The sequence below is a fragment of the Cottoperca gobio genome, chromosome 3, assembly GCF_900634415.1.
Source record: "Cottoperca gobio chromosome 3, fCotGob3.1, whole genome shotgun sequence".
Classification (NCBI taxonomy): domain Eukaryota; kingdom Metazoa; phylum Chordata; class Actinopteri; order Perciformes; family Bovichtidae; genus Cottoperca; species Cottoperca gobio.
In genome coordinates this window covers 2,579,967-2,603,776 of record NC_041357.1, presented here as the reverse complement: position 1 = coordinate 2,603,776, position 23,810 = coordinate 2,579,967, and the positions used below count along the sequence as shown (strand labels likewise).

At 41.6% G+C, this 23,810-nt stretch overlaps 2 protein-coding genes across 4 annotated transcripts in view; one reads left to right on the top strand and one right to left on the bottom strand.

The window, feature by feature from the left end:
- Window positions 1-6,142, bottom strand: part of ccdc102a (coiled-coil domain containing 102A) — a 68,483-nt gene extending 62,341 nt beyond the window's left edge. Inside the window, exon 1 of the mRNA XM_029428567.1 lies at window positions 5,866-6,142. The gene's annotated coding sequence lies outside the window, so the exon portion shown is untranslated. The remainder of the gene's footprint in view (window positions 1-5,865) is intronic.
- A 7,292-nt stretch (window positions 6,143-13,434) lies between these two features.
- On the top strand, window positions 13,435-23,724 carry txlng (taxilin gamma). 3 transcript variants are annotated; one of them, XM_029426075.1, is made up of 11 exons: window positions 13,435-13,509; window positions 15,353-15,455; window positions 15,908-16,055; window positions 16,579-16,670; window positions 17,802-17,972; window positions 18,420-18,614; window positions 18,927-19,046; window positions 19,202-19,276; window positions 19,367-19,459; window positions 19,540-19,635; window positions 20,526-23,724. In XM_029426075.1, the coding sequence occupies exons 2-11, from the start codon at window positions 15,369-15,371 to the stop codon at window positions 20,895-20,897; spliced, it is 1,449 nt and encodes a 482-aa protein (XP_029281935.1). In that variant the 5' UTR covers window positions 13,435-13,509; window positions 15,353-15,368; the 3' UTR covers window positions 20,898-23,724. The 3 variants fall into 3 exon arrangements, with proteins under 3 accessions (XP_029281935.1, XP_029281936.1, XP_029281937.1); XM_029426076.1 differs by lacking the exon at window positions 13,435-13,509 and adding an exon at window positions 13,672-13,825; XM_029426077.1 differs by lacking the exon at window positions 13,435-13,509 and adding an exon at window positions 14,483-14,592.
- The last annotated feature ends 86 nt before the right edge of the window (window positions 23,725-23,810 follow it).

Genomic DNA, 23,810 nt, shown 5'->3' with positions numbered 1-23,810 from the left:
TCTGGAAGACAGATCACCTAGAGGCCACCAGAAGCAGCCAATGATGTCATCCGGTGGTTCCACCCAAACAGCAAGCTGTGTGTGTTCATATGCATGTGTGTCTATTACGTGTGTGTGTGTGTGTGTGTGTGTGTGTGTGTGTGTGTGTGTGTGTGTGTGTGTGTGTGTGTGTGTGTGCATAAGTTATCCTGTAACAAACTCACACACACAAATGCATATGAACACACACAGCTTCCTGTTTGGGTGGAACCACACACACACACACACACACACACACACACACACACACACACACACACACACACACACACACACACACACACAGGTTAAAGTATTTGAAACGTTTCAGTGACAAGAGCAGACCAAAGGCATTCCTCTGCTTGCTCTAACTCAAACTCTGCTGCCAGCCATAATTACCAAGTACTAAACAAACTCAGCTAAACATAGACACACACACACACACACACACACACACACACACACACACACACACACACACACACACACACACACACACACACACACACACACACACACACACACACACACACACACACACACACGGAAAGCACTCCCTCAAAGAATAAAACACTGCCTACACTCACACTGCAGATCTCTAGACTGCTTCAGTTTGTAGTTTGATAACCTTTATGCAACCTGTCAAACCTCAGGGTGTCAAACATTTACACTGGGTAATTAACAGTAGCTACACTGCTGAGTGTGTGACTTACGGTCAAGTAATAGTAAGCACAGTTGACTCGACTAACACTCTGTCCACTAATCCATTAGTTGATTTAATCGCCAGATCTGTAAAACTGAGTTTCTCTGTTAAGAATCATGCAAAACACCACTTTAAATCTTTTGTTTACCAGAGACTCATATGTTTCTTGGGGGGGAAGCATAAAAAATGACTAAATCAACTTAAGAAATCTTAGTCGCCTAATACCAAAATGACCGATTAGTCGACTAATCAACTAAGAGGGGGCAGCCCTACAACTGGCCCGGTCAGACAGAGAAAATGCTTAACCAAACCCAAACTCTGATATTTTATCATGATCCGCTGGGTAGCAGAACTAAGCAGATGCATATAAATAATATATATTATTCTCTCCACTCTGGGCTCCCAATCACGCTAAGCCAGCGTGTCCATCCCTACAAAGAAAGCTTTTTGACACAAACTTGTTATCGTTTTCTCTGATCACACTTTGCATGCGAGTATAGCCAATACAAGTGCATCCTTATTCAGCTCAGGCATTTTGTCTGCAAGTTTGTCTGAGATGCATCTACACATCCCATGCTGACAACAACTTGACTTCCAGGACCTTCGAGAGGCCTGAGAGAAAAATGATGGAGAGAAAAACACAGAGAGAAGCAGGAGAGAGAAGAGGAAGGGAGGAGAAACAGATTGAGACAGAAGGTGCAGAGCGTGTGAACTGAGAGAGTTAAAAAAAAAAAAAGGAAAGAGAGCTAGGTAGAAGGGAGATGCTGAGAGGAAAGTAAACAGTGTGAGAGGATTGGAATGTGTTTAATCAGCCGGGGTTACTGAAGGTGCACTGTCGGCCTGGCACACAGGCTGTCAGCTACATACCAGCTGCTTCTAACTGCATAAGAACAAATATGACAGCATTCTTACCACAGTGTTACAATCCTCAAAGGTCCTATAGTAAGTGAAATACACTTCCTTCTTCCGCAGACATAAAGAAAAGGTTTGAGCAGACAGAGATAAGCGATGGGACAGAGAGATGTGTTGGGGCAGACAAAGGCAGAGGCAGTAGAAGAATGTCTTGGCTCCTCTGGTTTGGCCTGAGTTTCAATGGGTGGAGAGACAAATGACAGGATGTTGATATCCCACACAGGAAGACAGACAAACAAAAGGTCTGCTGGACGGACACAGGACACAAACTGGAAAGAACAGACCAAACTGTATTTGCCAAATCTGACTGAAACACAGTAAAAGAAAAAGTAACACATTTAATATTAAAATCAGTAAGCATTATCTGATCAAACAATATGTAAACAAGATCAAGAATCTGACTAAGCATTTGGTGCCAACTTTAAGTGCAGAACAGTTTTTCATACTTGGTCCTTCGGACACAGCCTGGTCAGCTGCCGCCTCGTGTCCGATAGAATAGACTAATGGTTCCTTAGTCGACTAAGATTTGAGTTAATTAGTCATTTTTTATGCTTCAGCCTGAATTATTAATTTCCAACAAACTGAAAGATTTATAGTGGGGCCTCTGTTTGCTCCTTTATGGAGAAACTCAGTTTTACAGATCTGTTGAATCAATCAACTACAGTAAGCCATCAGTTTGCTAATCAACTAAGAATTTATTTAGTTGAAGACAGCCCTACTGTTCAGTATTCACAGCGTATTCATATTCAACACCAAGCCCTACTAAAGGAAGTACGATGGTAACATTTATAAAAGGGTATTTTTTAAATGAGCAGTTGATCAGTTTTGTTTATTACATACATATATATATATATATATATATATATATATATATATATATATATATATATATATATGTATGTATTTTTTTTTTTTTTTAGAGAGAGCTAATGAGCCAATACATTGAATAAAAACTGTGAAAGGATTGGTTACTGTGGCTTGAGAAACTAAGCTGCCTTTTCAAGCCACAGTAACCAATCCTTTCACAGTTTTTATTCAATGTATTGGCTCATTAGCTCTCAAAAATATATATTAGTGGAGCCTAATGTTCATATAAACATTCTATTCTGAAGAAGATCTCATATTTATACTAACTCATTCTATGATACCACACACACACACACACACACACACACACACAGATCAGACACGGTGTCTGAACCAGGAGCACGTGGCTCTTGTTCTGTCTTTTGCCTTCAGAAAGTCTTTGTTTCCATGACAACCGTGTGTATGTGTGTGTGTGTGTGTGTGTGTGTGTGTGTGTGTGTGTGTGTGTGTGACAATAAGGAAGACTGATGCTAGATGGAGGACAGGAGTGTGTGACGATGAGACGATGGAGGCAGAAATGAAGAGAGAGTAGAGTGCAGACAGAGCAGGCAGCTACAAGCAGCAACACAGATGGTGCTGTCTGCTGTGTGGAACCTCAAAACACTTTATGATGACATGCAGTAAGAGAAGTGAAGGGAGAGCCGTGACAACCTCATGATCCTCAACACCTTCCCCTTGAAGATTCAGATTCAACCCAAATAAAGTCCATTCCACCTGCCTCCAGTTACATTTCTGTTTGTTTGGTTCCTCTTGATGCTGAGCTTATTTCCCGTTGGTTTATGTGGTTTGGAGATGATTCACTCTTTGAAAGTGGTCAGAGATTTAAGAAACAAAACTTCAGTGGCTGCTCAAGCTCTGTCTGCAAAGACCCCCCCCCCCAGGCTAACTCCAGCTGAAGTGCTGGTCTTTGTCTCGCTCACTGCAAATATGTACATAAACTTTTCAGCACAGATTGTTATTCTGCTGGAGCGAGAAAAGCGACATTTCAATTGAAACTAGCAGCAGTTTAGTTGACAGCAACAAGAAAGCAACAGTCTTGTTGCAAAAACAAATGCTTTTCTCCTGCTGGCATGCAGTGCACAAACATCAAATCTGTTGAGATGACAATCTTTGGGATGAAATGTTCTGAAGTGGGAGCTTGATTATTGTATTTATTTAGGGGTCCGGGGAGACTTCCTGTAGTAGTTTCTATGCCAGCCCAAACATTACAAGGCCCAACCACATAGTAAAGTGGAATGTATACTTAAGTACTGCAACTATTAATTACTTTTGTTATAGATTAGTCATTTGGTCTATAAAATATCAGAAAATAGTGTAAAATGTCCATTATAACTTCCTTAAGCCCAAAGTAAGGCACGTTTAGTCCAACCAACAATACAATATCCAAAGACACAGCATCTAATTCACTAGGACATTTTTGATGGGAAGTAGCAAAAGTTCACAAATTATAAACTGGGACTAAGAAATATTTGGTATTTTGGCTGGATGAATAATTTCAGTGATTCATTCATAATCAAAATGATGAATAATTGTCGGTCGTTTGACAATTCGATTAATCGACCAATCGTTTGAGGAGAATGCTGACATGACACTTTTGGGTCACTTCTTACTTGCAACTTTTGAAAGTCTTTGCTCAACACAGTGGAGGGAAAGTTCCATACCCTCTGTGTTGGGCTGCGAATCTTTCAAAATGTGTAATACTAGCGATTTGATGCCTGACTTTAAGTACCAAAACAAAAATGCTGGGTTGGAGTTTGATAGCATTTAATCAATCTTTTCGATCCCCTCACCAAATCCACCAAATCTTTAGCTTTCAACATTTGTAAGTCACATAAGTCTGTAGTCCACGTTTGCTCAACAACACCTATTATTATTATTATTATTATTATTATTATTATTATTATTAATGTTCACAAAGTGCTAAATGAAATGCATCTGGCACAGTGAAACAACAGCTGTAGTCTATTTAATTGTGTGCCTTATCATTTCAAAAGCAACAAGAAACTTGCTCCAACAACTGAAGACCCCTATGAATAACTATTGAGTTTATAAGCTTTATAATATTGAAATTATGTGAATATAAGTTTAAAATATGCCACTGATAGCGGTAACAATTTTGACTTGGGATAGCAATGGTCAGCTCCAATGAAATATGAAGCTGCTACCTGAATGTTTGGCACACTGCTCTTTGCTGAAAGGTATTGAGGTTTATAACCCAGTCCTATCTCAGTGTGCCTCCTATATAGTGCATTACATTCCAGTCACAATGATAATCTTTCATTTTGATACATTCCTGGTGATCTTAAAAATAAAACAGAATGTCATTGAACAACTCAATTAATTGTGTGTATTAGAGAAAGTACAGTAGTATATGTTACATTAATATGGACAAATATAACTGATAATAAAACATTTTAATCTTGGTACATGTCCAGTAAAGCAGACAAGGAGATATGGCATATCCATCTTTGTTTGGAAATAGAGTCACAACTTTGGACACTGGTTAAACATCTTCAAAATATCAAGACGGACATTTCCCTATCAATCCTTCCCTATTGCATCTTACGAGATGCTTCCCTCTGTGACTTGAATGTACATGAGAGGCACAAACTCAGCCCATCCTCCATCACACAACTCAGGTGAAGCTGACCCCTGGAAGCTGACCCCAGACCGCCACAGCCAAGAAGAAAGCATCTCAGTATTCATCAGTACAGATGGTTTAGTCACTTTTCCAGTGAGCTGCTCTTCACAAAACGTGAATCAACCCTCATGTCACATCTCAAATACCATGGTGTAGACGTTTCTGGCTTTTTCATTCCCTGCAGCTATGGGTAAATGCCTTAGGTATGAGAGTTTGTGCTAAATTAGGTTACTTCCAGAGAAGATTTGTTCTCTTCTGTAGAAGGAGGCATCATTTCTGTAGAAGCCAATCTGCCCTTCCAGGTACTACTAGGGTTCCCCACTTTGGGAACCCCTAATACGGGCTACTCTCTAACCCTAACCCTTGCATTGCAGGTAGTTACACATCTACTAAAACGAAGTAAACCCTTCAAGTCCATGAGCAAAGTAAAATGAAACTGTGTGAACTTCACAGTGGTTTCAACAGTTAAAAGTACCTTTCCCTTGTAGCTACACTGTATGTCACATACCAAGAGACATCGTGGACAAAGCAACAAAGTAACTGTCTCTTCACTGCACTCTATAGGTCTATTCTTTGGTCATTAATACACAGACAGACAATGCACAAGGAAAGAAAAAAGGAAGAACAAGATGATTTTCGTGTTATTTGACACCAATGTGTCTCAAAGCAGAGGACTCAGTCAAACTATCAGCCACTATAACAACAAAAGCAGAGAAGAACGTACCGTATAGGAAGCACCGTTGTAGACTGCTGTCGTCTCCGCCTGGAATATGTATTTGTATCCCGGTTTAGCAGCTGAGGGTTTCCCTTTTTTCCAGCCAAACCTTGGTCTGGTGGTTTGCTCTCTTTCTGCTGTTTTTTTCCCTCTGGTCTGGATGGAAAACGTCGTCCTCACTGAGGAGAGAAAACGGGCGGGTCTCGAGCGTTTGGACAAGCCGTCCGACCAATCGGCTATCGATGTGTCGACAATGTCCTGCTGTGAGCCAATCGGGTTCTGTCTCCAACACACAGCCGTGTGCTTATTGGTCGGCTCAGTGAAGACCTCCCAGTTGAAATTACTACAGCACCGGGAGAAGAGCTAGTGGAATGTGATGCCTCTCGTATCACTTCACTTAGGCCTACAGCTGTAGAACAAAGCAGCCAAAGATCTTCCATCAGCAACACATAAACACGGTCCATACATTCAAAGATATTCAGGAGAATCTTTCCATTAAAAAAATAAGCAAATAAACATAAATCACCATTTTCTGTAATGATCATTGCTCATTTGAAGGGAAATTGCTGCTATATTACAAATATCAACAATATCAACAAATTCTGAATTTGAAACACGGCATTGTTTTCAAAACTTCAAATAAATATTATTGTCTCATTCTTTATCAATTGATTACACGTTTAGAATATAAAATGTCTCCATCAGTTTCCTTATGTCCAAGGTGACATCTTCAAATGTTGTGTTTTGTCAGACCAGCAGTCCTAAACACAGTGATCTTCCAATGATAGAAAACAGAGAAAAGCAGCAAATTCTCACATTGGACAAGCTGGAACTTGGTGATATGTTTCATAATTCCCTCCTAATAAAGCAACACATATACACTTGAATATGTTTGACAGAGTGACGCTGCTTTAAGAAAATATAACCTAGTTCCCTTTGATGTTTTCCCTTGATATTTTGTAAAGCATGCTAAAGGATTTGGGGGAGCAGCTTTTGAATGTAGGGGCCTTTTAAATGCCTGTGCCCATTGTCTTATCATCTGTCAATAATTAAACAGCTATTAAACTGAAAAGATGTATATAGTCATAAAGAATATCTCAATTATACGAATAAGGAGTATAAGTATCAATAAGGAGTTTGCTTAATCAGCCTAAATAAGTGCTAAACTGAAAACAACACACTAACTAAGTCTCTTGAGACTCCATCAAATAAGACAGGAGTTTGACACATGCATAAGAAAGCAGAACACTGGCGCCCCCTGATGGCAAGCCAAGGACCCTGGCGTACCCCCAGAATAGTTCATGCTGTATTTTGTCAATAAATATCAACAGTTCTATGTTGTTTCCCCTCAAAATAGTCCAATGGCGTGACTGAACGGCCTCTAATAACCCCGCATTCATCCAACTTGTGTGTGAAAAGGGTTGTTTTTTTCTACGCTGAAATAATATATGTTTATTTTAACTAAACTAATTAAGGTCTTCATTTAAAGCTAGATTTTGACAGCGGGGCATTTTTTAAGTGTGGGGGTCACTTCTGAGGGCCATCCAATCCCTGTACGCCCAAAACGAGAGTTGTGTCCGGATACTCGGCAGTAAGTCGGACTCGTTCCCAGTGAATGTTGGCCAGGGCTGCGCTTTATCACCAACCCTGTTTGTGATATTCATGTACAGGATAGCGAGGCGTAGTCGTGGAGGAGAGGGGTTGCAGTTCGGTGGCCTGGGGATCTTTTCGCTGCTCTCTGCAGATGATGTGGTCCTGATGGAGTCATCGGTCTGTGACCTTCAGCAGTCACTGGATCGGGTGTGAAGCGGTTGGGATGAGGATCAACACCTCAAAATCTGAGGCCATGGCTCTCAGCAGGAAACCGGTGGATTGCCTACTCCGGGTTAGGAATGTGCCCTTACTCCAGTGTTACTCATTGCGCGGCTCGCGAGCCTCCTGCAGCTCGCCAAGCTTTAATTGGTGGCTCGCGTGGCAGTGGGCTAAATAAAGGGGTGATAGATATGATTATGGAGTCAATACAGATATTTCATAAAAACACTAAAAACAAGCAGGGTTATTACATACAACCCATTAAAACACAGTGTATGCTATATTAGCCTACAAATAATACAAATAATTGATAATAATGATTGATAAAAGATGCAAATATAGACTAGAAACAAGATATTTAAACTTGCTCGGCCGACACTGACTCACTGCGGAGTTTCCAGTTTTGGTGGTCTATCAGCACTACAATGGTGAATGTGCTCTTGGACGGGTAGATACGTGGTGGGCTAGTATAGAAATAAATACACTTAAGCTCATTAAAAATATGTTAACATAAGCATGCTTATGAATATGGACATTTGCTAAAAAATAATTTATATCGCTAAATTTGAACATTTAAATTGGAGGATACTATGACCAACCTGGCACTTCATACTCGCGTTAGCTTGGCTCCGGTCGACTCGTTTCACCATTACATGCTAGTTAGCACGTCTTTCTACAGACGTACAATGGATCGATTTCTTATTAAAGAGTTACACACCAGGTGGACAGAAACAAAGCGTGACAAACGAGGGAAATTAAGATTTGTCTTTGGAGCATCAAACCACAGCGGAATTGAGAGGAAGATGCTGGAGATGTGGTTTGTGGAGAGACAACAGCTGCTTCCGTTAAGAAAGAAAGGTACAAGCCATAGGAGACAAGCATAGGACATTTCAAGAAAAGTGGACAGAGGAATTTGTATTTGTCCTCCACGAGTCGAACCCTTTGTGCTTAATGTGCAAACAAACCCGCTCTGGTTTCAAGTGAAGTCATTTGGAAATGTACGCACCTGGAAGAGAAATGAGTAAAAATAAATAAAAAAATAGAGCAGCTTTCTTCTTTTCTTTCTGGACAACAAAGGCTCGTACACAGGACGACTAATACATCTGAACGATTAACTGAGGCATCTTTTGAGATCGCATTGATTTTTGGCTCGGGCAAAAAAACCTTCTCAGACTCAAAAATTGTGAAACACTGTTTTTTGGCTTCAGCAGAAATATTGATTGCAGAGTTTGATAACATCATCCCAGTATTAAGATAATCCTGCTTTTATTGAATGCATTGTTTGGCTGCATTGCATATTGTATGTTCTGGGTGAGATGACAGATTAATAAGCAGACGTGCTTTTTATGACTGGATGTAGCTTTTCATACTTTGCAGTAAAAGTGGCTCTCCTATAGACTTTGTCCTATCAGTGTGGCTCTCGCGTAACAAATAGTGAATACCACTGCCTTACCCCAAGTGAAGGAGTTCAAGTACCGTGGGATCTTGTTCGCGAGTGAGGGGACGATGGAGCGAGAGATTGGCCGGAGAATCGGAGCAGCGGGGGCGGTATTACATTCGCTTTACCGCACCGTTGTGACGAGAAGAGAGCTCAGCCAGAAGACAAAGTTCTCGATCAACCGGTCGATCTTCGTTCCTACCCTCACCTGAAGGCTGGGTCATGACCGAAAGAACGAGATTGCGGGTACAAGCGGGTGGCTGGCGTCTCCCTTAGAAATAGGGCCTCAAGATCAGATAATAAAGAAGAATACGCTCTCAGGCCCTTACTATGTCAGCTGATCCTTTGGTGCTGCATATTCATAAACATATTTTTCAATCAAATTAACACATATCTGTTGATATACATTAAGACTGGAAGTTTCCAGGTCCACGGATCTGTGGCCCCAGCGAAGGTGCCTGCCTTGATCCAGCCTTATTTAAAACTCACAAACACCCCTGTACATGGAGTGTGTTGGGCACTTTGGAATGTTTGAATCAACAGGTCCAGGATCATTGCTGCGTTTGCATTTACAACTTGTTAAATACAGTCGCGTCTCTTGGTTTGGGCTCTTACATAAGGAGGTGCTGTTCATGTTCCATAAAGCTGTACCTGGCTTCATAGCACTTTGGGCTGGAGGTGGTGTAGAGGTTCAGTCATGGTTGATGAATCCAGCTGAAGGCAGTCACTACTGGTTAGGAGATAGTTTGGATTGTATTTTTGGAAAGTAACTGGTAATTGGCAGCACTGGTTTAGAGAAGACAGAACCTTGTTACACCCCACCAGGCATTTTGACACAACCACTCCATGTACAGTATATCTCAAAAGTGAGTACACCCTTTAGATTTTTGCAAATATTCTGTTATATCCTTTCAGGGGATAACATTATCCTACTGAAACTTTGATATAACTTAAAGTAGTCAGTGTGCTGCTTGAATAACAGTATAGATTTATTGTCCTTTGAAAATTACTCAGTACACAGCTGTTAATGTCTAAACAGCTGGCAACAAAAGTGAGTACACCCCATAGTGAACATGTCTAAATTGTGCCCAAAGTGTCAATATTTTGTGTGACCACCATTGTTATCTAGCACTGCTTTAACCCTCCTGGGCATGGAATTCACCAGAGCTGCACAGGTTGCTTCTGGAATCTTCTTCCACTCCTCCACGACGACATCACGGAGCGCACGGATGTTGGACACCTTGCACTCCTCCACCTTCCTCTTGAGGATGCCCCACATGTGCTCAATTGGGTTTAGGTCTGGAGACATACTTGGCCAGTCCATCACCTTAACCTTCAGCTTCTTCAGCAAGGCCGTTGTCATCTTGGAGGTGTGTTTAGGGTCATTATCATGTTGGAAAACTGCCCTACGGCCCAGTTTCCGAAGAGAGGGGATCATGCTCTGCTGCAGGATGTCACAGTATATATTGGAATTCATGTGTCCCTCAATGAAATGCAGCTCCCCAGTGCCGGCAGCACTCATGCAGCCCCAGACCATGATGCTGCCACCACCATGCTTGACTGTAGGCAAAACACATTTGTCTTGGTACTCCTCACCAGGGTGCCGCCACACACGCCGGACACCATCTGACCCAAACAGGTTTATTTTGGTCTCATCAGACCACAGGACATGGTTCCAGTAACTCATGTTCTTGGATTCATTGTCTTCAGCAAACTGTTTGCGGGCTTTCTTATGCATCGGTTTCAGAAGGGGCTTCTGTCTGGGGCGACGGCCATACAAACCGATTTGATGCAGTGTGCGGCGTATGGTCTGGGCACTGACAGGCTGACATCCCACTTCTGCAACCTCTGCAGCAATGCTGGAAGCACTCGCACGTCTATTTTTGGAAACCAACCTCTGGATATGACGCTGAGCACGTGGACTCAACTTCTTTGGTCGACCCTGGCGAGGCCTGTTCCGAGTGGAACCTGTCCTGGAAAACCGCTGTATGATCTTAGCCACTGTGCTGCAACTCATTTTCATGGTGTTGGCAATCTTCTTATAGCCAAGGCCATCTTTGTGAAGCGCAATAATCCTTTTTTTCAGCCGCTCAGAGAGTTCCTTGCCATGAGGTGCCATGTTGTCCAGCATTCAGAGAGAATTGTGCCCAAAACACCAAATTTAACAGCCCTGCTTATCATTTACACCTGAATCCTTGTAACACTAACGAGTCACATGACACCAGGGCGGGAAAACAACATCATTGGGCACAATTAGGACATGTTCACTATGGGGTGTACTCACTTTTGTTGCCAGCTGTTTAGACATTAACAGATGTGTACTGAGTAATTTTCAAAGGACAATAAATCTATACTGTTATTCAAGCAGCACACTGACTACTTTAAGTTATATCAAAGTTTCAGTAGGATAATGTTATCCCCTGAAAGGATATAACAGAATATTTGCAAAAATCTAAAGGGTGTACTCACTTTTGAGATATACTGTATCAATGTGGCCACCATTTAGCACATTCACCATACACAGTCCAGCCATATAGGTTTCCAGCAAGTCTTGCTTTTTGTCCCTTACTGTATGGAGAAGTACATTCTCACTACTGTTCATACTAACACAATTGTATCTTATCTTAATTAATATTTATGGCTGTGATCATTTGAGAACATTGCATCTATAAAGGAAGGAGAGAGACAAGCCCCCCTAAAACACAGTTTGTATCACACCTAGATGCTGCTGTGAGTCATATACGTATATTGAAAGACCATACCTGTGTCTTTTCATATTTGCTACAAATAATAGACTTCACATTAGTACTGACATCCAGTCATGCCATAGTGTTCTATGATTTTCAAATGTACTGAATTATTTTTTTTAAGTTATTTTGTTCTCTCTCTCAAGCTGGTTAGCATCTATTTCAGTAGCCTATAGTTTGAAAATGCGCTTTGCTGTGACTGGAAATGGGCCTGAGTTAGATGATCCATCAGAACGAATATCGTGCCTGCTTTGATTAAAGCAATGGTTTTGTTGCACGATAATGAAATTCAAACCACAGATGTATTTGTAAATGTGCACAACTTTACTTACACAGGCTCACCGCCACCCAATAGATTTCCCCTCACAGACAGCTAAAGGAATCTTATCTGATTTATTTTGGCTCTGACTCATTTGTAATGTGTCAGCTTTTTGTAAGCTGTTTCGCATATCAGTTACCCAAAAAGCCTAATGAAAAAACGGAGCCAGTGGCTTTCTACTCCATCCCAGATTGGAAAGGCATCGGGTATCTGTGTGTATGTCACAGACTGATAACAGTGATTTCTTAAATATAGTGTTCACAAGCACCCATTATCATGTCAGCATTTGGCATTCCAAACATAAACCAAATTCATACAAGGATCTACTTCTGGACTTAATAAAAACATGAAATATAATCCTTCTGGACAGTTTTAATTTCTCAAATTCTCTGAAAACATAGAGCTGTGTATTGGCAATAATCTGGCAATAAAATAATCATGATACAGGGGTTATGGTTCAATATATTGCTATATTATTTTTTGCAAAACTGTAAGCAAGGCAATACATTGCGATTTATTAAATTTGCATTTTCATTTTGCAGTCCCTGTAACATCCAACATTAAGAGCACTACTTTCGGAGCCACTGTGTGCAATGGATCTTTACATGTAAACTGTTAATTAAAAATGCATAGTGCTTTTGAGAATCGATACAGTATCACGAAACACAATATCCATTCACACAATTACCACTTACATCCAACACTCTCTTTTAGGTAAACTTGATGAAGTTAACCAAAAATAATTGGATTTAAATTGGATGAAATAGCTTGGATACTGTAAGGAGGTAGTTTTTGTCGTTGTTATTGGGTATCAAGTATCAAGTGGTTGTTTTCCTCCCTCCCTGATGTGCCGGGAAAGGAGCTCAAAGATCTTTTGCTTTTGGTTTTGACTTTGGCTGCATCAAGTCAGTCAGATTATTACCGGAATTATGAGGGTGCTGCCTTCAAATTAAAAGCCTTATTAAAATGTCACGTTAATAGAATGCGCAAACGACAGTTATAATTACATATTATACGAGTGTTGTGATTATGTGATAGCCACCAATATTATAATTCATACCAGATTAATTCAATTTTATATTTACATCATATATCACAGACGCAAACACGATTATTATTATTATTATTAGCCTACATAAAAACTAGTGCAAAGTGGATATTTTCATCTCTTGCAACGCGTTTTATAAATGATTTAATAATGTTTTACTGGAATCTGAACTTTGCACGCGTTCGACAACAGCACTAGTTTGAAAATATTTAACAGGACGTCTTACTTATCGGACAGTCCCAGCTAGCTTGATAACTGTGTCCTGCTTCCATCCAGTGTAAAAACACAGGTAAAAATGCGCTAGCTATTTCAGCAACGTATTTTTTTTTTTTTTACATAACTTCAATGCGGTATATTACCTGACACTATCAACCAGATCGTGTAGCTTTTGTGTTCTCTATCACACATTTGTTATATGTCGAAGTAAAGTTCACTTTTAGTGTTAACCAGGAGAGCTAGCCACCACACTAGCTGTTAGCACAAGATTAGCATTAGCCCTACTAAAAATGGAATACTTGTAAGCTTACAATATAAATTTGATTTACACTTTCCCCTGTTGACTGGTGTTAATTGTCCATTTACGTTTCGCACTCAAACTTCAAAAGGTAACGACAGTTTAGTTACAGTGATAAATAGTAAAATACTTGCTGTGCGCATAGCTAAGTAACGTTAGCTAGCTACATGAACCAGGAACCGTACGCGCCGCTCTGTCCTGAGTTGATGGAACGTCACACCAGATTCCCTTTGAAATCTCGAAGGTTTACGATTACCTCGTAGATCTGATGCACCACATTGCTGATACTACATCACTTAAGACATTTTTTACATGTAGAATGAGGTATCTTTCCGTTCGGCTTCAGTATTATACTTCAATTGGTCTCCATCCCCTTATTTATTTAAAACTTTTTGAAGTTGCTTGACGTTAGCTAACGTTACTAACGGGGATCAACAGAAACCCCGTCAAGTATGCTACGTTTAACGACCTTACGTTATGCATTACATGACATGTATTTGTATTTTTAGGCGATGTATCGTTGGGTTATAAGAAAGCCGTTTCGTTTTCTGAAAGAGATCATCCTAAAGTGTCAGAACAAGACATTGAGTTACTAAGTTGGCAACGCAGCTAGCGTTATAACAGCTATGTTGCATGTTTGGCGTTTCGGTTTAGTTATGCAGGAAACTGCAGTGGATTTCGCTCTGATATTACACGACCTGGGTATCGTATCTGTTCAACACAACGCATTATACATTCAGCCTTCACTATAATCACGTACTACGTTCTCAACATGGGCATAACCGATGTTTTAGCGTCCGACAGGCTGGTTTAAGTTAACATTGTATCATTGTGTTAGTTCACATCGCACACGTCAAGGTAAGATAGCTAGATTGCCTTTCTTTTGTGTCACTTGCGTTATGTAGTTTGGTATGACATGTCTAGCGATCATCAACCTGTTGGGATACTTTGTAAATGTTGGTGCGAGGTTGTTTCGGTAACGTTAAAGATGTAAAAGTAATCGTTGGTTTTGTAGGCCTGAGATTGACAAGGTAAGGTAGTATCGGTCGTCTGGATATACATATATTTTGTCTGGTTGGGAGACATAAGCATATGACTACTTTAACATCAGATGGTAATTAATTTGCTCCCATGACATGTAGCCATGATGAGACATGCTGTGTGCAGTGCTGACAGTGTCGGTCTCCTGTCGCTGTTTTACACACGTGGTTGACCTTCTCTGTCAGGTGTTGAATAAGTCTTATTGCATTACTAAAACGGTATTAAGATTACTTCTCTCAATCAGGTTTTCTTACATGGTATCAGCAACAATAACTATAAAAGCTAAGCACATTTTCAGAGAAGTTGCACTTTTGTATTGGTGACATCTACTGTATCTTTCGCACTGGTGCTGTTAGCCTGTACAACATCAACTCAGAGGTGTTGCCATCAAGTCCTTGTTTACTTGTATAGAATGTATTATGAAGGAAACGGCCAGAGACTGCTGATGAAATTTAGATATCTTCTATATAATTATGATATGAAAATATTCACGCCCGAATCAACCCCACCTTATTTATGGACATGCAATATTCTCATTTATATTTTCTTACAATTCTGCTTCACTATGAACTTCTAGCTTGTGATCCGGACTAATGGAGACAACAGGAGTTTGTGAGATTGATGTGGCGACCAGAAGAATAGTGGGAGGCAGTGACTCTGACCTGGACAGCCCATGTCAGGTAAACACTATCAACCTTTGTTTATTGTGTGTGTGAAGTTTTGTGGCTGTTGTCAGGCCATTAATGTTACTTTCAAGTAACATTACTGTGTTTAATGTTTCTGTAAATTGCAATGGGTTGGCTACAACTGTTTCTTTAAAAGTAGCTAGTCATTTTTTTTTCCATACATGAGTTTTGGTACCAAGACCAACTCTATTCTACCAACACATTTTAGCCTATCAGTACTGAGGTTAGATATCCACATGGGGGGGGGGGAAGCCAAGCCAAGCCAAGCCAAGCCACACTGTAGTACTAGTGAGCAACATATCCCTCTAGCAGCAGGCACTTTGAGGCAGCATTAAGCAAGGCACTGAACCCCCAGCTTCTTCTAGTGAATACATTGCCTGATTGAAGGAGCTCCTCAGTGAGACCTTATAGCTGCTTTGTGGTCATTTGTGTGTATGTGTTCTCAGGAGGAGGTCGCAGAGTTTGGTTTGGGGTTGTGCTGTGCTGAGGAGGAGAGAGGGGAAACTCCAGGCAGAGAGGACAGTCCCAGCGACCTGGGGGAGACAGAGCTCGACCCCGGAGGAGACCTTAAGTTGGGAGAGGACAAGGCTTTTGGTAGGAACACAACGATGTCTTTTCCGAGCACTTTTAGACTCGCTCCTCGTTTCATGCATGTGATGGCCATTTTACATGTAGGTTTCAAGTCATATTTCTGTAAACACTAATCTGATTATTCCGGGGGTCGTGATCCGAAAAGGTTGAGAACCACAGTAATCACAGGGATCATTAGTATTCAGATTGACCTTTTCCAAAACATGCTCTTTGGGAAATATTTTTTTTATAGTTTAAGATCAAATCTATTGTCACCTGTTCCTAATACAGCAGTTATCTGATATCATCATACTAACAAGAGGACCAAAGGTTTAACTTTGTTCAGAATAATGCTCCTAATTAGCTTGTTACTACATTTCTTTGATTGAGGACAGGGCATCCAGTGTTCAGACTTCACTTTTTCACATTTTGTTATGTTGCAGCCGTATGCTAAAATTGTGAATTAATGAAATGACTACCAGTGCTGTACAGTCAAAGCTTCCCTGTGCATTTAGCTTTTCTCATTGTGTTGTGCTTTATGTTCCAGGGAAGGAGGTTGTTCTTTTGATGCAGGCCCTGAACTCCCTCGCCACTCCTGAGGAGAAACTAGCTGCTTTGTGCAAGAAATATGCAGACCTGGTAAGATGAATATCTGTATATCTGAACAGTCTTGGATTCTGAGTAGGATTATCTGTAGAGCGCTTTCTTTGATCTTAACGTTAGATGGCTGTGTCTGGCCTCGGGTCGAACCATTTTGGCAGCTGCAATATTTCCCGGCTCTATATGCTACATACAGCACGCCGAAGACGAGGCACAGAGTGGAGAGGTGCTTCTGGGATGCTTCTGAAGCTAAGGTGCGGCTGGTGGAATTTGTGTCGAAGTGTTTCCTTCAGATGCTGCCACCTTCATCAGACAAAATATATAGATTCCATTAACAATATGAGGTGCCCTATTAGCATCGGGTTTAAACCTGAAATATTGCCAAATATTTATCAAATTATTCTCATATATTGGGTTTATATTTACATGTTGGGTTTCTACCAGAACATGTTTACATGCTTTAATGTTCAAACAACTGGTTGTTTTTCTCATACCGTCTGTCTGAACATCCCTGTACAGTGTTTCCCCTAGGTTCACTGCTTTGGGGGGGGGGCTGCTGTCTCGGCTGGATGAGGTCCGTGCGATGGGGAATTTCCTCCGCTCTGTCTCTGACTGTAGGTGTGTGCGCACGTGTTTGTGTCGGGAGCGGAGTCCCGCACTTCGCGAAACAGCGGAGGAGAGAATGTGAACGCGCAAAGCAACGCAGTAGACACTGAAACGTGCAGATAAATTAGATAAATAACATAAGCGTTTAGTTTATTAACAACAGGAAGAAAAATAAACACCTTGAATTTCAGGGTAGTGCGGTGTTTCGGTGGGAGGGGAAACACTGCTGTATCACCCTCTGTTTGAAACGCCCTGTTTTAGCGCCGGTCTCTTTAAGCCCAGTCTGATTGGCTTGTGAAAATATGGCGCACCTTTGCAAAGGTAGTTCTCAAGCCGTGGGTGTAGATACTCAGATGGGGGTTTGTATATTCTAGCCTACATGTGACGTAGGAAGGGAAGCCAAATCTGATTGGCTTGTTGAATCACACGTTTCCCAAAAAAAAGATTGGGTTTTCTTATTTCACAGTTTTTGGGTTAGTAGGCACTCCAGATAACCAAATGCATGTGCATCATATGTCCCCTTAAATCATAATGCGATCCATTTGATGTTGATTGTGTGTTCAGTTGGAGGAGAGCCGCTGCATGCAGAAGCGGCTGAAAGCCCTGCAGAAGAAACAGTCTCAGATAGTAAAGGAGAAGATCCACCTGCAAGGGGAGCACAGCAAGGCCATCCTGGCCCGCAGCAAGCTGGAGAGCCTCTGCAGGGAGCTGCAGAGACACAACAAGACACTGAAGGTACGTCTCAGCCTCCTGTCTTTCATCTTCTGTCTTGTCTTAAATAACCAGCAGCACCACTTTGCACTGTCATAAGGTAAACCACCACTTGTAAAAAAAAAAGTACTTTTTAGAACATTAATATACAACAATGTCTTTATCTAGGCCGCATCCAAAAAGTAGTTTACTGCTAACCTGCAAGATGAACCACTGGAGTAATGTGGTGTTTGTTTCAATAAAATGGGTGATGCTTGGATTTATGTCACTGTCAACTTTGATTTGCTCCTTCTCAGCTTCTGATACTGAAGGACCATTTTTAAGTTTAAGACATGCATTACAAGGCTCAGTGCTTCTCTGCTTATATCATATATTGTGTTGCCAGTGGGAATAGCACAGGTGTCCGTCCCCCCCCCCCCCCTCTCAAACTCCTTGTTGACTGTTTCTTGTCCCCACTCCTGTCCACCTCAGGATGAAAATGCCCAGCGGTCCAGGGAGTATGAGGAGCAGAGGAAGGAGGCTATGCTGCACTTCCAGATGACCTTGAGCGATATCGAGGTGCAGATGGAACAGCATAGCTCTCACAACACCAAGCTGAGGCAGGAGAACATGGATTTGGCCGAGAAGCTCAAAAAGCTCATTGAGCAGTACGAGCTCAGAGAAGAGGTATGGGTACAAAACCTGCGTCTAAAGCAGCAGCGTCTTGATGTGCGAGCCCCTTTTTTATTTCCTGGAATTTAATTGAAACTTCTCTGCTAACTCTGAGTTTCATGTGGAACTTGATTCATATCACTTCAATCAATCATCACAATCCTTAAACTATTTGTTGAAACTATCTACATTTGGACTTATTTGGTTCTTATTAATATCGATCAGTTTAAAATATTGCAATGGAATATAACTCAGCAGAGTTTTTAAGGGTCCCAGTTACTCACAGGTCGTGCAGCCTCATGATAATCTAACGTGTCCCTCTTGCAGCACATAGACAAGGTGTTCAAGCACAAGGAGCTTCAGCAGCAGCTGATGGACGCCAAGCTGCAGAGAATCACAGAGATGATGAAGGAAGTTGAGGATAAGCAGCAAAGAGAGAGAGACTTTGTGAGTACATCTTCTGTGCCTGCTCTTTTTATTCTAGTTTTCACTGCACTATTAAATACCCGTCGTGAATAGCCAGTAGGTGAGCAGAAATCAAATCGATCACTGGCATTAAACAGTATTCAGGTTCATGAGCTGACTGTACTGTGATGCTTCAGCTGCTGAAAGACGCCACAGAGTCCAGACGCAAGTGTGAGCTGATGAAAGAGCAAGAAACACAGCTTAAACAACAGGTAAGTCCACACACACACACACACACACACACACACACTATACTGACAAAGCCTTGGTTTGAAAATGACTCCCCTGCTCTCCTCTCTTAGCTCTCGCTGTACATGGACAAGTTTGAGGAGTTTCAGAGCACTCTGGCTAAAAGCAACGAAGTCTTCACCACTTTCAGACAAGAGATGGAGAAGGTGACTGACGGTCTTCCTGTTGGCCAGTGTTTGTGTCTCACTGTTTTCACAGCTGTTAAACTGTATTGATTTCCCACCAGATGACCAAGAAGATCAAGAAGCTGGAGAAAGAAACGACACAGTGGAGGACCAAATGGGAGAGTAACAACCAGGCCCTGCTGCAGATGGCCGAGGAGGTGACTCTTCTCTTTGCTTTGAGTTGCATTGGTAGTAGAAAGGGAAATTTAAAGGATTAAAAGAATGGTTAATTGGGAAATATGCCTGAGGTTTTCTGTACGGAGCTGGAGTCAGGGCAGGGTTGGCTGAGAATAGAATAAAGACTGAATAGAGCCAGGTTAGCCGTTTCCACCTGCTTCCAAAGTTCAAAGAGCCGCACCTCGCAAAGAAATGCGCCCGCAAGGACCAGTCAGCCCACCTGCTGAGAAGTGTGAAAATGTTTTCAGTTCATTATGAAATGATGGCGGTGCAAATTAGATTATGGCGAGCCCCCAAAGTCTAGGTCATTTATGGTAAACACTGATGTTTTGTTAAGTTGTGTACTTAAATCACCAACAATAGTTTGAACTCCTGTCACGGCGTTGTATCCCCTTTGAGCAGCGGCAGCGTTGTGGTTGTCTGCCAGAAGCTTCATAAATAAACTTTTGATCCAGTTTTAAGCCACATTTTTACAGACACTTTTTAGACCTTGGTTGTTTTTAACTCCATATTTTAAGCAGATGATGGATTTTAATCATCAGGCGGCTGGATCGTTATCAGAGACACAAGCTAGCAAACCCTCCGCGACATCTGTTGTCCGCCGAGTCGAAACGCGTGATTTTCAACGTGAAACTGCTGCGTACAGTGTTTTGACCAGTTTTAATCACTGGATCATTCGATTTGAGGAGCTGAGAGTAATGGTGGTGAAGACGATCGTCACTCAAGTGGTCAGTCTCAAGACTGAGATGTGATTGAAAGCTCTGACAAAATAATCTTATCTTGAGGTCCATTTACTACTGTTGTTCCAAACTGCTTTTTCTAATGTAAAGAACTTTGATGCTCATGGGAAATATGGAACATTGTGTTGTAGAAAACCCTGCGTGACGGCCACTTCAAGGCCCTGCAGGGGAAGCTGGAGCTGCTGGAGAGGCTGTGCAGAGCCCTGCAGAAGGAGAGGAACGACCTCAACAACCAGCTCAGCCTCCTCCAGGAGCAGGAAGACAAAGAGGTCGCAGCCCCTCCTAAAGCACAGCCACAGGAGCCCTTCGTCGGGGAGGAAGCTGACGAGGAGAAGGACGAGGAGAAGGACGAGGAGCAAGGCGACGGGCTGGAGACAGAGGGCATCCACCAAGCTCACAGACCTCCTGAACTGGACTCTACACCGGCTACTACTGACAAAACCACTACTGCTGCTACGACAACCAGCCAGTCTGCAGAAACCCCCACCTCACAGCAGGACTGAGCGAGCCTACACGGCCTGTGTGTAGGTGAGAAGAGCGTGACCGGGGCCAGCCTAGTTTCATAACTAGCCATTAAAAGCGTCGTCAATGGGGATAGATTTTTTTTCTTATTTTAATTCTAGACTTGACTCCAGATTTCTCCACGGAAACTAAACCCATATCTTTTTTGTGCGATAGTTAAAGAAGAATAAAAGGATTGTAAGGATTCTATTCTTAAACATTGCCCACATTTACATTGGTTGTAATAATTGGCTTTGTGGTGAGCACTTGGTACTCCCTGTTTTCTACCATAACTGTATTTTCATAGGAAATGTCCGTGCAGTCAAACTGAAGCTGTTCAAAGTCAAAATGGCCTTTTTATTTCTCTCTTCACTTCTCTCTCCCTGTAGTGTCATGTCTCATTCGACGTTCTAGTTTGATTAAATTCAAAAGTAGATGCATCACATTATTGTCAAAGGTCACTCTTCATGAATGTGGCCTTACTGTCAGCATGTGATGTGAAGCTGGAAGAGGAAATGGGGCGTATTGAAGAAGAGCAGAGTTAAAGTTGGGCGGATTGAACATCAGTAGTGACCACAGGGTATGTTTTGATCACATCACACTATATACTTAGATAAGTTTAAGTTAGTTTCCTCAATTAGAGCAGGAAGTGTCACATCCTGGTGAAATAGATGGTGCTGGTTTGAAGTAATCGTGACGAGTTAATCTGCAACATGCTAACTAGCTGGCTGTCACTTAATCTGACATTTTGGGCTTTTTGCATTAAACACCAAAGATTGAAAACTTGGACAAAAGTGAGTCTGACTTTGTAATATGCACAACATGGCTCGTCACTCAAGCGAAGAAATGGCAGCGCTACTAGCCGGCTAGCTGGGCAAAAAATGAACAGCTTACTCGAGAGATATTTATACCATCAACTCCTGCACCACATCTCTTCGGTGGAGCATCTTATCATCCGCTAGAGCAGGGTTATATCAAATAGTTTGGTGCGACAGCTTCTTCTCTTGTGTACTCTGGTTCTGTCATTTGCATGGCAAGCTTCATTAAAGTTGAACTGCAAAAAACTTTGGCTTTTATAAATACTATTCTGACCGGGCCCTATGTCAAAACCAGCTTAAGCAATAGACAGTTGTTTAATTTCCCCTCAGCTGAATGTGTTTGCAGGTCAGTTATAGCTGTAGCAGTGTGTGACATTGTTGGCTGTCTGTTGTAAACCAACGTGATGAAGCTTCTCAGCTCCTGTAGGGCTGTTTGACCCATAAGTCCTTTTGAATAGAACTCTGGGATGTGTATCATTAAAGCTCACTTCTGTTACCACAGGTGTCGACAAATCAACCATGAAGGACATTTAAAGGACTATAACTTTTTTTCCTGCCCCTCCCTAGGAAATGTAATGAGGGATAATATGAGACATTTAAACTCCAATGAAAGATGCTGGTCAAGAATTATTCTGTTGCCGTCTTGTCGCCCACTTGAGAGAAGACTAAAATGGTGTAAAGAGATGAGCTCAGCGAATGTCCTTGTTTTTGTTTTTTTTTCAACTATTCACGTCATGTGACTTCCATATGGTCAGCTGCAGAGAAGCGCCAAGTCAGGTTCTGAAATCCTTCATCATCTTCTGGCAAATGATGTTCTTTAAAATGTGTAAACATCTTAGTATCTGAATATTTGGCCTCTGCCGCCTCGTTGACACTTTAAACAGGAAGAAGATAGAATGTGGTTCTATTTTCTAATGTTTAAGTAAAAAATGATTGTCATCGGCGATCCACATCAATGGGAGCTATTCCAGGAGCTGCACTTATTGTACACGAGTAAACTCAGTGCGTAGAAGCCTCATGGTGAATGTAGGAACTCTATCCTCAGCGGGTCAAGTCATGCTGGGATCCTGCTTCACATTGTGGGAATGTCTACAAGTCGAACTAGTTGTGTTAACATTCAAATCCCCTCAAAGTCAATGCACACACTTGCCTCCTCAGCCGATTGTATTCTTAGTCACTAATCTTTTGATGCACCTTTTGGCAAATCTTTAACCTTTTGTTTCACTACCAAGGCAATATAAAGCAGCTGCTGTTCTGCAACAGGAGTTTTCTGCTAGTCCCCGATAATTGCTTCATCTGCATCCTTATTTGTGTGTGGGTATAATCACAAGACTGATTCAAAATCAGCACTTTCGTCAACTTTCTTCCCCTCCGAGATATCACACGCGGCGTGAAATAATTGCTTATTAACTCAAAGTGTTGTAGTGGTGGGGGACCGGAATCCCACAGCCCTTACATTTGAATTAGTTCCAGCCATCAGTTGAAGTGGCATCCTTTTTGAACGTGTACAGTCAGAATAATGGAGGGGCTACTGACGAATCTTCCTTAAACATGTACTAAAGTATCTGTTGGATAACCCACGAGAGACGGGGTGTAATGTCTAAGACGTTGCCTTGCAGTCAGATTGATTTTTACCTGTGACCTCTCCTGACCTCTACATTTATCCTCAGTTTGGATTTAAAAACTAAATTACTCTGACCACGTACAGGGTCAGATGGCGCATGCATCATTTTCTTTCGGGTAGGACAGGTATAGTCAGAGGGAAGACTTGGCAGTCCAATTCAATCCATTTCCTCTTTCTTTGGCGTTGCCCCAGATTGACTCAGGTAATGTCAGAATCTACCTCTGCAGGTGAGACTAACTGTGAAAGAAGAAGCATGAGTCACCATAGCTTTGGAGAGCTCTATTTTTGCGTGGGGTGAAAAGAGATGAGCCCACACCCCCTCTTTGATTGTACAATGTTCTTATAGTCCTGTCTTGCTTTTCAATAAACATTTTGTAGAATTTGCAAGAACTGGATTTATTTCTTCACTATTTATTGGGTCTTGTTATTCCCTGAGCAACAGTATGTGCAGCAGTTCTCCATGTATAGAGAAC

Coding starts and splice junctions, on each gene's coding strand:
- txlng (XM_029426075.1), top strand. CDS start 15,369: ATGGAGACAACAGGAGTTTGTGAGATTGATGTGGCGACCAGAAGAATA. Junction 17,973..18,419: donor GACACAACAAGACACTGAAG/GTACGTCTCAGC, acceptor TGTCCACCTCAG/GATGAAAATGCCCAGCGGTC. Junction 18,615..18,926: donor AGTACGAGCTCAGAGAAGAG/GTATGGGTACAA, acceptor TCCCTCTTGCAG/CACATAGACAAGGTGTTCAA.